Here is a 16,054-nt window from a genome sequence, read left to right on the forward strand (position 1 = left end):
ACCCTGTCCATCTGTTTTCCTTTTATCTGACTCATTTTTCTAAAACTCACAGATGTACAGTCATGTCACTTCCATGCTTTAATTAAGTGCCTCTGAGGCCACATAGTATTTGGCTTATGGAAAATCTGAAATAACACAGGAAAGCACCTATGTTCAATCCTACAAAACAGGATGCAGAATGACCATACATTAGGCTGTTGATTTTTTCCCCCCAAAACTCAGCTCAGAAAAAAACAAGCTGGAATGTTAAATATCAAAGTACCTTTTTCTCTGGGTAGTAGAACTACGGGTGACTTGTATTCTCTATGCTTTGCCGCATTTTCTTGATTTTCTATGAGGACTATTAATTTTTATACAAAACTTAAAAAATCCATTGTTTTCAGGGAGGAAAAGATACAGGTTAGGCACATAACCCCCCTGAAATTTGTCCCTCACTTACATTTTAAGCCGATCCTACTCTCACACTCTCTAGCCCTCTGGCCTCATATCACGAGGTCAGGAGCACCCACAAACATGGCATCTGTCCACTGTCCTCTGCTTGTTTCTCACACTCTGCCTCTGCCTAGATACAGCCACCCCTCCCTGCCTTACCCCATTCCCATGTATACTGACCCAACCAGCAACCTCTCCTACTTTCTTCAAGCTAAATTCAATGGCTTCTCAGCAGCCTGCCGCTCATTCAGCCCTTCCCTAGGCTCAGGTCATTCCTCATCTGAAGTATGTATTTATTGCACCATATCATGGTGATTTACTTTTGTCTCTCTCTCCTGGGTAGACCGAGGTTTTGGAGGTAGGACGTACCTTCATTTGTTTCTAGCACTGAGGACAGTAAGCCTGGCATGATGAATCTGCAAATGGAACAGGTGTTGTTGTTTTTTTTTCCAGATACGGTCTCTCTGAGGTTCATTTTTTCTCATTTTGCTTTCTTACACCTTTCCAATAGACTAAATGGAGTCTCCACAAAATAAAGAACTTTCCAAATTCACCATTCAGTTCTAAGTGAATAAAGAAAAGCTCTCCTCATATGGACTGCCCATATGGTTAGTGGGACAACTTTTCTGTTATTCTACACATTGTTTTAAAACTCTGACAACTTTAGTGAGAACTTTCACTGTAATACGAGCAACAACAAAGACTGATTAGCGAAGCTGGATAATTCCTTTGCTTCTGTTGCCTTTCACATTCTTGGAAAGAAAGCTGAGCTGGCAAGGGAAGAAACGGCTAAAGAGCAACTTACTATTTGTCTTCAAGTCTAACATGACCTCAACAGTTGTCCCCACCAATTGTTATTTTTTTAGGAAGTGAACGAAAAGAAATTTAAAGTCTTACAGAGAAAGGACTTATAGCCCACCACAAGAAAGAGACAGTCAAGGTAAGCAATATACTTCAACTGTCAGAAAACTCTGATACTTCACATCACATCCTGCAAAATCAACAGGGTTAAAATGACAATTAAGTAAAATTAAAGAGGGAAAAGGAAAAGTGAGTTAACTTGGATTAGAGCATTGGCGTTCTATTTGCAATACTTCTGAATTTGATTCTTTATCATTCTTTTCCTTAAGACATGATTATTTTAATTTCTTTTCTTTTGTCAAGGGCAAAGGGAGAAAGAGAGAGAGACAGATGGAGAGAGAGGGAGAATTTTAAACTGGCTCCACACTCAGCATGGAGCCCAATATGGGGTTTGATCCCACAACCCTGAGATCATGACCTGAGCAGAAATCAAGAGTTGGAACTCAACTGTCTGAGCCACTCAAGTACCCATATCTTCTTAATTTTTATGTATGTTCAAAGGTTATAAACTCTCAAGGCTTATGTTAAAATATAAGTAAAATGGTAATTAAAAAACAAATAACTAGAAAAAAACATTTAAGGTTTTTAAAACAATGTTTCTATAAATCTCTATCAATTCTATCAAATCTCTATCTTCATTAATTCCTCACTTTATTATATAATTTCTTTCATTTTTGATGAAATGAAGGATTAACTTAAAATGTTTCTGTAAGATTCTTGATAAAGCAATTACGAGATTTAAATACACTGCTTCTTGGAATTTATGTTGCCAATAGGTACATAATTTCTATCAACTTTAGTCTTTAAAAGGGCACATCTAGGTGTTTACATTTGGCTTAAAATACAAAATATAGAGGAAGGAAACACTGAATAAATCTCAGAAAGCTCTATGAATACAACCTGTTACAGTACATCTTGGATACTAACAGGCTCATGAAAACTATAAAAAGAAGTGTTTATTATGTGGCATAATCAATGACTGCATTCCACATTAGTGCATTTCTCATGAAGCTTACCTACTGAAGCACACAGATTTGAGGAAAAATATAATCATTTTTAAAATGAAATTCATTCTAAAATGTACTGACCTATTTACCTGAATGTTTTAATATAGTTTAAGCTACTTTTGATAACCCAAATTCATCATACTATTATAATACTGTCCACCCCCCCACCCCCGCCCCTCAGGTATGCATGCCTGCACAGGTACATGTGACATTCTCTTGCTCCTACCTTCCCTCTCACATACGGGTTTTAAGGTTTCCTTATAACATCTCCCTTTAGTAGATTTCAGTTTTCTAATCTCTTGTAATAAATATCTAACTTTAATTTAAAGATACCAATAACACCTTGTAGGTAAGAGCTAAAGGTGTCACAAAGTACTCACAATTTTCCTTTAGTTCAGAGATTTAAAAAAAAAACTGCTTACGTTGAGGTGCCTGGCTATATTCTAGCTCACTGATGCTGCAAAAAGCTTAAATATTGGAAACGTATAGCTAAAGTATGGTAGGGACAATAGTTTCAATGTGTTTCAACAGTTTATCTTTTACGTGATAAACTTAACAGTATTCTGTTCACCAGTGAAGTGATTCTTTTTTTTTAAAAAATTTTTAATGTTTTATTTATTTCTGAGAGAGAAAGACAGACAATGTGAGCAGGGGAGGGTCAGAGAGAAAGGGAGACACAGAATCTGAAGCAGGCTCCAGGCTCTGAGCTAGCTGTCAGCACAGAGCCCAACATGGGGCTCGAACCCACGAACAGTGAGATCATGACCTGAGCCGAAGCTGGACGCTTAACTGACTGAGCCACCCAGGCGCCCCACCACTGAAGTGATGATTCTTGATCGCAATACATTAGTATCAGTGAAAGTTACACAAGCTGAGACAACTTTCAGGTCAGTTCTCATTATTAATAATGACTGTTCAAGATCTATTTTAATGTGGGGACACCTGGATGGCTCAAATCAGTTAAGCATCCAACTTTGGCTCAGGTCATGATCTCACAGTTTGTAGGTTCAAGCTCTGCTTCGGGCTCTGTGCTGACAGCTGGGAGCCTGGAGCCTGCTTCAGATTCTGTATCTCCATCTCTCTCTGGCCCTTCCTGGCTCATGCTCTGCCTCTTTCTCTCAAAAATAAATAATAAACATTAAAAAAATTTAATACTGGTTCAAATGAAACTTATTTAAAGACTATTCTGATGTAGGCCTCTACACTGAGTTATATAAAGATTGAAGTAGTTTTTTTCAGTTGTCTGCAGAGCAAAATTCAAAATATCCCATTGTATTTTAGAGGTACAACATACTAGACAGTTCAAGAAGCAACTGACAATATGGGGGGCTATGTTAACAAAGAAATATACCTATTAAGACAGCACAGAATTATTATTACATTATCACTGAAAAGGGCCTTAAGATCATATTCAGTTTATATCCTTTAATTAAAGGCACAAATAATTTAATTGATTTGTTTGAGGTCATATCACTAGTTAGTGGACAAGTCAGAAGAAGCATCAAGATCAGGTTCCAATGATTCCACTATATACTGTTATTTTTTTTTTTTTAACATTTCTTTGTTTTTAATGTTGGCAATATATATATAACATAAAATTTATCACCCTAGCATTACTAACATTTACATCTGCATATTTGAACCAATGCAGTATAACAGACACCAGAGTAGCAAAGGAGAACATATTATCACCACGTATATATTAAATCCTAATACTGCCCTTTAGAAGAGAGACACATGTAGTGTTTGTAGCAACAGCTCTGTGGAGAAAATGTCCTTTTCCTCCCACACACAGCATGTGCCATCTACTCCTTACATTCCCACTTAGGAGAAAGGCCAGCTATACTATTTCATTTTGCTAGTTTAATAAGAAAGTCCTATTAAGTCTCTCCCAAACCAAATAACACTCATCAGTGAGAATGTACCGATAATAATATATAACAGGAAAACAAGTAGTACCCAGCAACCACAAGCATTACCAATTAAAGCATTAATAAGAAAAGTTCTTACTGTTTTATAAATACTTGCTGGTGGCATCATTCCAACTATAAAAAGACTAATGTAGGAGTCTTGCGTTCTTGATTCTACCCTTCTCTTCTGTTCACCATGGTTCAAGCAGAGACGCTAAAACCTACCACCACATCAAGATATAGTGAAGAGATTCACTTTGCAATGTCCTGTTTTTTTAATGTTTCAGATAATGTTACCAAGTATGACTCACTTTTCTCCCACCCACTTCCTTATTTAAACTTTCCCTGCTTAAAGAGTCAGCATTTAAAATTAATTCACTAACTGGAAGAAAATAAGCCACTGGCTTTTTGTCAATTTGGGATCTTTTTCAGGGTCAGTGAAAACTGTACCATATGTGGATTTCATTTTAGTTAAAGTTTTAAAAACATCAATCAATCACTTTTTACTCTGATATTTTACTAGCAGTCCTTTTGAATTTCTGCCTATGTTAATGCCACTTAAGGCACAGCACCATAAAAAATTCTAATTAGAGGGGTCCCTGGGTGGCTCAGTCAGGCGAGTGTCCAGCTCTGGATTTTGGCTCAGGTCATGATCTCGCAGTTAGTAGGTTCAAGTCCCATGTTGGGCTCTGTGCTGACATTGTGGAGCCTGTTTGGGATTCTCTCTCCGCCCCCTGTGCTTCTCCCCATGCTTGAGTATGCACTCTTTCTCTCTCAAAAATAAATAAACATTAAAAAAAACCTTTAAGTTTATTTTTGAGAAGAGACAGAGTGTGAGTGGGGGAGGGGCAGAGAGAGGGAGACACAGAATCTGAAACAGGTTCCAGGCTCCGAGCTGTTAACAAAGAGCCAGACACAGAGCTCGAAATCATGGACCATGAGATCATGACCTGAGCTGAAGTCAGACACTTACCCTACGGAGCCACCCAGGTGCCCTAAAATAAATGAACTTAAAAAAAAAATCCGAAATATTAGATTTAGGACTTGGGTTTGTCATTACAGATTTTCCTATAATTGTCAAATTTCCAATTCTCAACTGTCCTACACAGATTGTTATTTATAATCAAAAAGAGAGACTGAGCGATGGGAACTTTTTTTTTTGTTCTCAGGGACATAAACAACTTCCTATTCTATTCTATTCCAGGGAACTGTATGATGATGATGCTTATACTGCACCTTTGATCTGAGAAATTCCAAGTACTTTGTAAAAGTTATATTTATTAATCTCCTCAAAGCACTATATTGACATGAATAAAGAACGCAAATGCAATGATCTTGTTTTGAGGACTGTATCAAAGCTTCTGCTATAGCACAGGTAAATTATGGACGTATCTCACCAGCACATCAGCTCCTTGTAGGCTTAGATTTTGCGCACAGGCAGAAACGCCATGCAAGCAGCTGGCTGAACTGCAGCCCTCTTTAGAAAGGATGTGAACTTCCATTTTGCCACAGGCTCACCTCTCTCTAGTACAGTACTCACAGATGCTGTTTTCATTGACATTTCCTGCATTTAGGCACTTAAGTTTGTGATTTCTTGCATCAGGGACACAGTACACCCTGAGAGTCAGAGCACCTAGAGGTCCAGGCTATTGTTGTGACCCTAAACAATCACAGCAGCTTTCTGGAAGTGATTTCATGAACAGTTTCTGGTTTTATAAATGAATTGCTGAACTAAGATGATCTTTAAAGAGACTTCTAAATCCAAGATTAAGTCAATTGTTTTCAAACCATATTCGTTAGAAAAATTTTTTAAATTAGAAGCCTGGAAAGAGTTACGGTTATAATCTGTTGAATAATTTGTGAATACTTCCATATTTGTGTCCTTTTTAAACATTTTTTTTTTAATTTGAAAAAGAGACACAGAATGAGTGGGGGAGGGGCAGAGGGAGAGAATCCCAAGCAGGCTCCACACTGTCAGCACATGGCTAGATGTGGGGCTCAAACTCACTAACTGTGAGATCACAACCCAAGCTGAAATCAAGAGTTGGACGCTTAACTGACTGAGCCACCCGGGGAACCCCCAAATTTGTGTCCTTAAACAGAATAATTGTTAGTTCACGTTACTCTTCCAGGTCTAGACTAGAAATGTCTAAAAAGCAAAGATTATACAATTTCTTCTTGCTTAGCCACAAATATATTAGGGATGCGGTCCTAATATCTAGAGCGACAAAGAACATTTTCTTCCTCTGTAAGTAAAAACAATAAGCTTGTGGTTTTCCTAAATTAAAGTCTTCAGAATGTTTCGACTCTTGAAATCACAAGAGAAAGATCAACAGAAACTATGCAAGAAAAAGTGAAGTATTTTCTCATAGAGTAGAGGAAACATAAACTGTTTAGCTGGTAGCGTGGGCGATCTGACTCATTCGTTTCGCGAGTGCTGCTGAGTGGAGTTTTAAGACAGTAGTGGAGCAGTTGGTGCTTCCTCCTACTTATGAGCCAGTCTCATGCTTTACCTTCGTCTCCTGGTGCTGGTCCAGCTGTTCCTGTTCCAGAGGGCTTTCTCCATCTTCCCGCTCTTGTACCCTGGCTTCCGCATCTGCGCTTCCTTCTTCCAGGGGGAGCACTTGGCTGGCGACGGAGGTCCTGCAGCTACTGTCAGACGCATTTCCATCATAGTCATTTGCTGTGGGTGATGCGGGGTCTGTGGTAGTTTCCTCCTTTCCTTCTCCATTCACTAAGTTCACGGCAAGCAAGGGTTCTGAAGTTTGAACAGGAGTATCTGGGCTAGGAGTGGCCGCTTTATCCTCGCACTCCATCTGGTTTTGTGCTGCCATCACACCGTTAGCCACACCGGTCTGTACACCCTGAGTTGGATCTGTGTCATTTCCCTGCTTCTGCGGAGGGTGCTGGGAGAGGAGCTTTTGCTGAGGGGTGGTTGTCAGTCGATGCCTTCCTGGGGTTCTAGGAGAATTCAGGTGCACAGCAGAATCTTTCTTCAAATCACTGTAATTTGATAACGTGCTAGAAAATAAAATACGAAAGAAGAGTGAAAACACTGGCATGGAAAAGTTCTAGAAGACAGACCAGCTTATTCCAGCTGAAAGGAGGTATTTAGTGAAGACCCTCCTCTGATGGTTTTAGAAACACGGATTAGAATAGTCCGGTATAGTTCTCAGTCTCTTGGGATGCTACCCACCCTTAAATAAACATTCCAATAAAGATGATAAGACTGAGCATTAGCTATAAATGCTAATGGAACATGCTATGGATCTGGAACATTTTCTTAGGCTGTTTATCAGTGTGGCTCATTTGTAAGGATAGAGATGTGAGAAACATTTATAGTTAATAAAGCCATCTTTCCCCAAGATTTTCACTTTCATACCATTTTAAAAACAAGTAAGACAGCCCCTCAATTTATGAACAGGTTGGAAACAAAGGTTACTTTTGTTTAGAAAGCAGAACACAAATTCTCAGAAACTTTGTCATTCACGCTGCCAAAATCTAACTGGTCTCTCTGCATCCTCTCTCCATCCCCTGGAAGCCAGTCTCTTCTGGTCAACCACGGAATTGAACTCTCTGAGGGCACCCTGTACACTTCCAGGTGAGTCTGGTGTCCTGACCCCGGCCCAGGACTGTGTACGCACGGCCCCCGCTAGCCTCGTTCAGCTCCATTCCCCTCCTCTCCTTCTGCTATGCCTGCCTCCTAGCTGCCCCCACACCCCGGCAAGCCAGTGTGTGCATCCAAGGGTCTCTGCAGCTGCCCAGATGACCTTCGCCAAGACACTGGTGTGGCTGACTCCTTCCCCTCATTCAGGATTCTGCTCAGATGTCACCCCTCCTGGATTATTTATTATAGCACGCTCTACCAACAACTACACGCTTCCTTCTCCTTTTCTGTTAAGCCCTTGTTATCACTTCATATTATATGTAACTCCAGCAGTATACGATGGAACCCAACCGTCAATATGTTACAATGTCCCTATAGAAATATTTGCATAACATTTTAATCTAGGATTCCCGGGAGGAAAAACATAAATCTCTAGGTTGCAGTCTTGGAGAGATTCCTATGACCTAATAAGGAGGCAAAACAAGTACAGAGTAAGAGTCTGTGAGGGCGCAGAACATGCCTCTCTTGTTCTCTGCTTTACCCCCACCACTTAGAACAGTGCTGGACATAGGAAAGTGCTCAGTAATCAGCAAGAGCAACTGTGATAGTGATGGTGATCACGGCAGTAATTCATAACAGCAGCTAACGTTTATTAAGTGCCGGAGGGTACATGTGTTCTTTACATTATTTATTGTGACTCAAAATAATTGAAAACAGGACCCCAAAATAGAGAAATTAAAGCTTGGACGCTTACATAACATGGTGATGTCATGTGGCTAAGAAACGCTAAAACTAGAGTCCGAACCATGAAGTCTAACTCTAAATTCCATGGTCTTAACCCCACATTGTAACACACTAGAACACGAGGGATGGAGTGAGAAGCAGGTAGGTGAGCAGGCTGCATACACAACACGGGATAAAGCCCAGAGTTGGCCTCTTCCCCAGTGCAGATAGAAGTTATAGGGTATCTGGAAAACAGTGTGGAGGTTCCTCAGGAAACTAACACNATTTGTAAAAAAAAAAAAAAAAGAAGTTATAGGGTAGAAGACACAGCAGCACAGCACAGTCCATGGACAGTGCTGAGATGTGCATTACCTTCTCCCTTCATTCTACTCCTTCTGGACCCTGCTGATCTGGACTGAATGGAAGAGAGAATGACAACAGATGGCAAGAAGGTAATCAGGGAGGAAGAAAAGACAGGGTAAGCACAGCACCACAGGAAGGGAAGGAAAACTCTGGCAGGGGAAAATGTCACATATATAAACTTGGTGGTTGTCAATATAAATAAATATCACATAATCCACCATTAATATTTGCCTTCTGGGAGAGTATACTTTGGCCTAGACAACTTCTCAAGCAGCCCTTGAAGATTTGAATGGTACAGTCTTCTTTTTTCTGCCCACATCAGTGTCCAGAAACCCAAGAGAAGGATTCTCTGCAGATCCTCTCTACCAAACTTTAGGCTTACTTAGTATTTTTGGAAAGAAGAGTTAGGGATGAAAGATAAGAACTTCCTGTAATAAGTGACATCCAGGAGATACGCAGGTAGAGGTGGGATAGGGATAAGGTGATGAGAAGTAAGTAAAAGCAGTGACTGAGCCAATACATATATTCCTGCTGGGTTTGTGGACACCAGACCATGCAGAAAAAACAGTTGGGCCTTGAAGTGCCTTAGCAAAAACCAGTGTTCAGTTTCAAGGAAAATGTTATTTCTTTCTATAATCCTGAAATCTTTCTTTTTTTTTTTTTTAAATTTTTAATGTTTTATTTATTTCTCAGAGAGAGAGAGAGACAGCATGAACAGGGGAGGGGCAGAGAGAGAGGGAGATACAGAATCTGAAACAGGCTCCAGGCTCTGAGCTGTCAGCACAGAGCCCGACGTGGGGCTCGAACCCATGAACTGTGAGATCATGACCTGAGGGAAGTCGGACACTCAACCGGCTGAGCCACCCAGGTGCCCCATAATCTTGAAATCTTTCATAAGTTAAAAATACTAGTTTACCTTATACTAAAAAAACCAAAAAACTTAATACATAAATAAGTAAAATTATGTGCTCCATTAACATCCTCCAAATCACTCATCTTAATATATACTAGCATTACTGCAAAGAGCAAAAATCTGATTCCTAGGTAAAGTCTTTTTTTAAATTTTTTAATGTTTGTTTATTTTAGAGAGAGAGAGAGAGAGAGAGAGAAGCAGAGAGAGGGGAGACAGAATCTGAAGCAGGCTCCAGGCTCTGAGCTGTCAGCACAGAATCCTATGAGGGCCTCAAACTCACAAACCGTGAGATCATGACCTGAGCCAAAGTCAGAAGCTTAACCGACTGAGCCACCCAGACAGCTCCCTAGGTAAAGTCTAAATAGGGTGGTCTAATAGTTGGTGGTTTATGATCCCACTCCTCTTCCTGTCAGTTTACTGTGGTAACTCGGCCTGCTGAATCTCTATTCCACAAAATGCTAGTCAGTTGTAATAATTAGGGTAAAACCTGAGAGCTACACACATCGTAGGCACATGGGTATCACTCAACAGGAAATACAACTTCCACTCAAGTCCTATAGACTCAATGCAACGCTAACCCATTCACACACTTTTAGGGCCAGTTCCTACTAGTAATACCTCACTAAGCACAGACGATGATTTTTCATATTGGCAGTAGACTCCGCCACAAGTAACACCCCTTCACCAGATTCGCCAAGATGCTCACGTTATATTCTATCTACACACAGAGTGACTTTGCTTAACATCTCCTAAGCCACAATACATCTCTCTTTAGACACAACCTTTAAATGTTGCATCAAAAAGTGGCTTTGAGTCTGTGAAGTTTGAAAGAGTCCAAGAAAACTGGTATTAACAAGTGGAAAAACTATGTCCATTTTGTGTTTGGGCAGGACTGCAAAATGGTGAGAATCAGAAGGTTTAACCTTTTAATACTGATCCACTCAGGGCTTCCTAAAGCTACCCCCAAGTCTGGTATGTACTATGGACAGGGGTCCGGGCTCCAGCCCTTCCTGATATTTCCTGATATTATGCAGTCACTGGATATGGCCCTGGGGATCTGCACACATGAAGGGTCATTCTCTGTGCTACAGAATCAACTTGCCCTGAGAAAAAAATTTAAATTGTTCTTTTCAAAATCATTCTCATAAAGATTACTGTAATTTAAGATAGCAAAGGTGTTAAAATTCCTACTTCAGAAGGAAAGATATTGAAGTTTTAGTGTTTATGACTCAAGTTCCCACAATTGATTGGGAATGAAAAATGAAGACAGGCTTCTGGACTACTTTTGTCAAGAACTTGTTACTAAATATAGTCTCATTTTATTTTAGTTTTAATGATTATTCATTTTTCAGAGAAAGAGACAGAGCACGAATTGGGGGAGGGGCAGAGAGAGAGGGAGACACAGAATCCAAAGCTGAGCTGTCAGCACAAAGCCCGGCACGGGGCTCAAACCCAGAAACCATGAGACACTTAACCGACTGAGCCACTCAGGCGCCCTTGTATTTTAAACAAGAGACATTGCAGTTTTTTACTTGGTCACAATTTTCAAAAGATTTTTGAAGTATTTCCAAGCTATGATCCACTATATAAATAACAATAAATCCTGCAAATAAATCATGAAATCACCCAGTGGGAAGCCATTCTCAAATATTACACTGGAATAAATGGAGATATTTGGCTTCAAGGATGAAAGGGAGGTTATATACATTGTTTAATTAAATATAGACTTTTGGTGACAGATAAAATCCTTCTGCTAAAAATTATTTTTTAAAAATTCTATTTACATCAGTGATGGGCATTCTAAGAAAAAGTAACTGAGGCCATATATGAGTTTATTTTTATCTTTAAGTGAGAAATACACTTTTCACCTACTTTTTTTGAAACGTTAGGATTAAAGAATATAAAATTGTATCTAATAAATGCAAAACTGAAAGCGAGCATGCATTTTGCTCCTGGCAATGGCTCCTTGTCACAAAGGAGGGAGGAGAGGGGACCTGAGACTGAATGGGTACTGAAGACTTCTGTTACATTAAGTGGGTCAGAAAGAAGGCCACAGAGATGGCACAGGCCGGCAAAAATTACATTCACAAACATACAAAGTGAGAAACAAAGAGACAGAGACAACCCCCTGCTTCTCCAACCCAGACATCCAGCTACCAAGAGAATGACGCCGTGGAGTAATGCAGAGTGACACAGGCAGACAAAAGGAAATGAGAGCGCATATCTACTGATCTATACAGCACACAATCATTCTCAGCAGTGATAAAAAAGCTGCTGGCACAGAGTGCTACACACAGGTAACATACAGAAAATGATAATTCATGTTGGGGCAAGGTTACATATTTTAAAAATTTACTCTTTCCAAAAGCCTACCAAACCTAGTAGAATAAATATTTTTGAAATAAAGAATCTATTACTCGATCATCTTAAAAACAAACAGCTCTCCTCTCGTCCCTTCTCCCGTTGTGTATTAGCTCTTACCTGCCTCCTTCAAAGCGACTGATGAGATCGGACACCTTGCTGGGTTTTTCTTTTGAGACACAAGAAGCAGAGGCAGGTTTAACTTCCTCCATCCTTGGTTTTGCAGTAGATAAAGCTTTATGCCTGGGAGTTTGGTATATATTGGACAAAGGTGGATTCTGCAGATGTAATGGCTTTGGAGGCACTGTAGACAAAAAATAAAAATAATTCAATATTTCAGTAAGATGCATTCCACAACAAAGATATTCTCATATCCTGGGTGCAAAAAATCTTCAGCATTATCGAACTTCTGTAAAGCGGTCTGTCAAATCTGTACTGAATCTTAATCAACAGACTTCTATCTTAGACATTCGCTGTGTCCTGTGGAAATCCCATCTCCAAGATTCAAGTGGTTCTTTTAATTTTAGATCATTTTAAATATGGCTTTATTAAACATCTAAGGATCTACATATTGCTATGACCCTCCCAAGTCTATTAGAGATAACATAGCCGATATTTATCTAAACAGAGAAAAGTACTAAGCTTTAAACTAATTCCTAGGGATACACTGCTTGCTACAAAACAGATTTTCCAACAACAGAGTGATAAGTAATATACCAGAATCCAAAGCTAGTAAATTAGACACAAAGGCCAGCAAAACAACATCAAACAACAGTAATTACTGTAGCACCTTCCCATTTAACAAAAACACCTGATCTCATTTGTTCTTAGAGGAAATCTTTCATACCACAGTCCTCTAAGGTAGGTAGCATTATTCACCTCTTATGTCTATGAAGGCTCAGAGTGGTTAAGTGATTGGCCTGGAGGAATAAGGCTGATCAAATTTTATGACTGGTACCCAGTCTCTAGTTCTGTCCACCTCTAGCACTGCTCCTCATTATACATCCAGCAAAAGGGGGTGGTAAGAATTCTACTAGTACTGTCTGCTATGTTAATTGTTGGCTTGCATTAATACACCACAGATTCTTTGCTTACTAGTAAGCCCTCCCCTCAGTTAACAGGTAATTTCCTGAAATATTAAAATCCACAGAATTTCTCTAACAGATGAGAAATTCTGTAGATGAGAAAATATAATATGCCGTAAGTGCTTTATCACTACAAGAATTACTTCAGTTTTGAAAATCAATATATTTTACCTCTTAGATTAACATTTTGGGTAAAGGATTATAGAACATTATGTATTTTTCTATAACTGGTTCTAACAAATTAAATAAAATCATCCCTTTTCTTTTTTTTTTTTTAAACTGTTCTTCTAGCTTCTGGAGGGAGGGTGGGGAATCATATCTCCCAATTACATGCCCCATTTTCCCAGAGCTGGTCACCCTGGTTTTTAGTCATCTCATTTCTTCTATAAACTCGGCTAGCTGACAGCTGCCTGATGCTCACTGGCCCAGATGTCATCATTTCTATGCCAGTTATCAATTCTTTCAGAGAAGAAAAAAAACATAGCAAAATGAACTAGAGGTAAAACAATTCACCTTAGTCCGTTTTGAGGAAAGAAAATCCTGATTAAAAGAAATTGGCCTGCTTCTTTGTTATGGAAATAGTATTATTTTCCAAGATCTGCTCAGTGGGAATGGTTAAAAACAGTATCCATTGATAAAGAAGGGACTTACATAAGTGTGACATTTGTCAATTTTAAGGAAAAATTTCCTGTGTAGAATATATGCCAAAATAGCAAACTAGGACAAGAGCCCACTAAAAAGCAGTTTTAATAGAATAATTTCAACATTCCTAATTAGAATATTCAAAAAAGGAAGTGAATATGTTCTTTATAATTCTATAAAAACTGTTATATAAAAGTTGTTATAAAATTCTGGTGATTCATCCATTTAGAGTTTACTCAGTGAACATTAGTTATTTATTACATATCAGACACTGTTAGATGCTTAGAAAACTCAAATAAGATGATACATATCAGGTATACACACCAGGCATTTTTCCATCTCAACTCTGCCTATCTCTTAAACTGTTTCATAGGATTGTGTACTTTTTCTCCAAAGTGTTTATAATAAATTATTATGATTCAGTAGTCAAATAGTGTTATATAAACCAGAAATCAAAGTTAAGTATATTAGAGACAGAAAGCTTTCTCTTTCACAAGGTTGGAGTTCTGTGATGGTAAGAAACAAGTTTATTTTGATCACAAACATATTTGCAGTAACCATGTTCACAGTGCTTGGCAAATTTGTGGAATACATGAAGGAACAAATTAATGTCATCAAGGAGTTCATAGACTAGTGAGGGGACAGTTCAGTGATGTAACCCAAGGTGGGCATTGGGTTATTTTAAAGCACAGAGGAGGCATCTATCTCAGCAAAGGGAGACAACCCAAATGGAAAATAAAGTACATGTGCACATTTTAAATAAAAGAGTACAAATGTTACATGCATATGACAAAAATCTCAAGATGATGCATGAATGGCTAAAGCATCAGTAACACTGACTTAGGGGGAAATAATGTGTACTTTGGTCAAAAAAAAAATGTAACTGATGAGTCAAAATGACTCTTGTCTTCCCCTCCCCCATCCCCTCTCATCATTTCTGATCTTTCTTTTACCCTATTTCCAAATGCTCTCTGGACATTTCCTAACTGTTCTATCAGCACCTCCAGTTGAATATGCTTGAAACTCAACTTAATACTTCTCCTGCCATAGCCCAAGGGATATAAGTAAGAAAAACAGTGTTCAACCTCACTAATAATTAGGGAAATGAAAACTAAATTTAAAACATGATTCTACTTCAGCACCATCAAGTTAACCAAAAAATTTAAATGTGACAATACCAACTGTCAGTGAGGAAATCAAACAATATGAAACCTCACACGTTCTGAGAGGGAGTATAAATTTACAGAACCATTAGGAACTTGACAATTCCAAAATATAATTCCTACAGCAATTCTTACATATCTATCTATATGGAAATCAAATTTTTAAAAATTTTTTTCATCTATTCAGTATTACTAAATACCTATTAAATTCTTTCTACTTGATCTTATCAATGAGCAAAAGAAATGAAACAAAAACATCTAAAGGTAAACCATATAGAGAAGGTGGTGAGAGCTAAGAAAAAAGGGGAAGCACTCATAAAAGAACAAGATTAAAGGGATCTGGAGTACAGCAGGAAGTACAGATTGCAGTATTAAGTAGGGGATTCAAAGGGGGTCTGTTTTTTTTTTTTTTTAATTTCCTTTAATGTTTTTATTTCTGAGAGAGAAAGACAGCGTGAGGAGGGGAGAGTCAGAGAGAGAGGGAGACACAGAACCTGAAACAGGCTCCAGGCTCTGAGCTATCAGCACAGAGCCTGACACGGGGCTCGAACCCACAAACTGTGAGATCATGACCTGAGCCGAAGTCGGACACTTAACCGACTGAGCCACCTAGACGCCTGCCTCTCAAAGGGGATCTCTTTGAGAAGTGCAGATTTGAAAAAGTCTTAAAGAAACTGAGGGAGTTATTTTGGGAAGAGCATGCCATCAAGTAGAGAACAAGCTAGAGAAAATGGAAGCCAATGTCAATGAAGCCAAAGCAGCAAACAGGCAAGAGTAGGTATTGAGGTCAGAAGGAGGGCCTGATAATGTAGAAAACTTGGTTGAACACTGTAGGGATAGTGACTCTGGGTGAAATGAGAAGTCACCACAGGCTTCTGTGAAGACGAGTACCATGACAAAACTTCTATCTTACTGTATCACTCCAGCTGCGATGTTGAGAATGCAGGGAAAACAGTGCAGAAGCAGGGTGAAGGGCCAGGAGAGTAC

The 16,054-nt window shown here is 39.0% G+C and overlaps 1 protein-coding gene across 4 annotated transcripts in view; it reads right to left on the minus strand.

Moving 5' to 3' along the window:
- Nucleotides 1-16,054, minus strand: part of FGD4 (FYVE, RhoGEF and PH domain containing 4) — a 139,079-nt gene that overhangs the window by 43,343 nt on the left and 79,682 nt on the right. For 3 of the 4 annotated variants that reach the window (XM_077774458.1, XM_077774457.1, XM_077774459.1), the window contains 2 exons: nucleotides 12,298-12,481; nucleotides 6,724-7,231 (listed from right to left, as the gene is read on the minus strand). In XM_077774458.1, coding sequence (XP_077630584.1) covers nucleotides 6,724-7,231; nucleotides 12,298-12,481 — 692 coding nt within the window. Of the gene's footprint in view, nucleotides 1-6,723; nucleotides 7,232-12,297; nucleotides 12,482-16,054 lie in introns of those variants that run through there. The other variant, XM_077774460.1, reaches the window with a different exon arrangement.

The sequence above is a fragment of the Crocuta crocuta genome, unplaced genomic scaffold (genome assembly GCF_008692635.1).
Source record: "Crocuta crocuta isolate KB4526 unplaced genomic scaffold, BGI_CrCroc_1.0 scaffold176, whole genome shotgun sequence".
Lineage (NCBI taxonomy): Eukaryota > Metazoa > Chordata > Mammalia > Carnivora > Hyaenidae > Crocuta > Crocuta crocuta.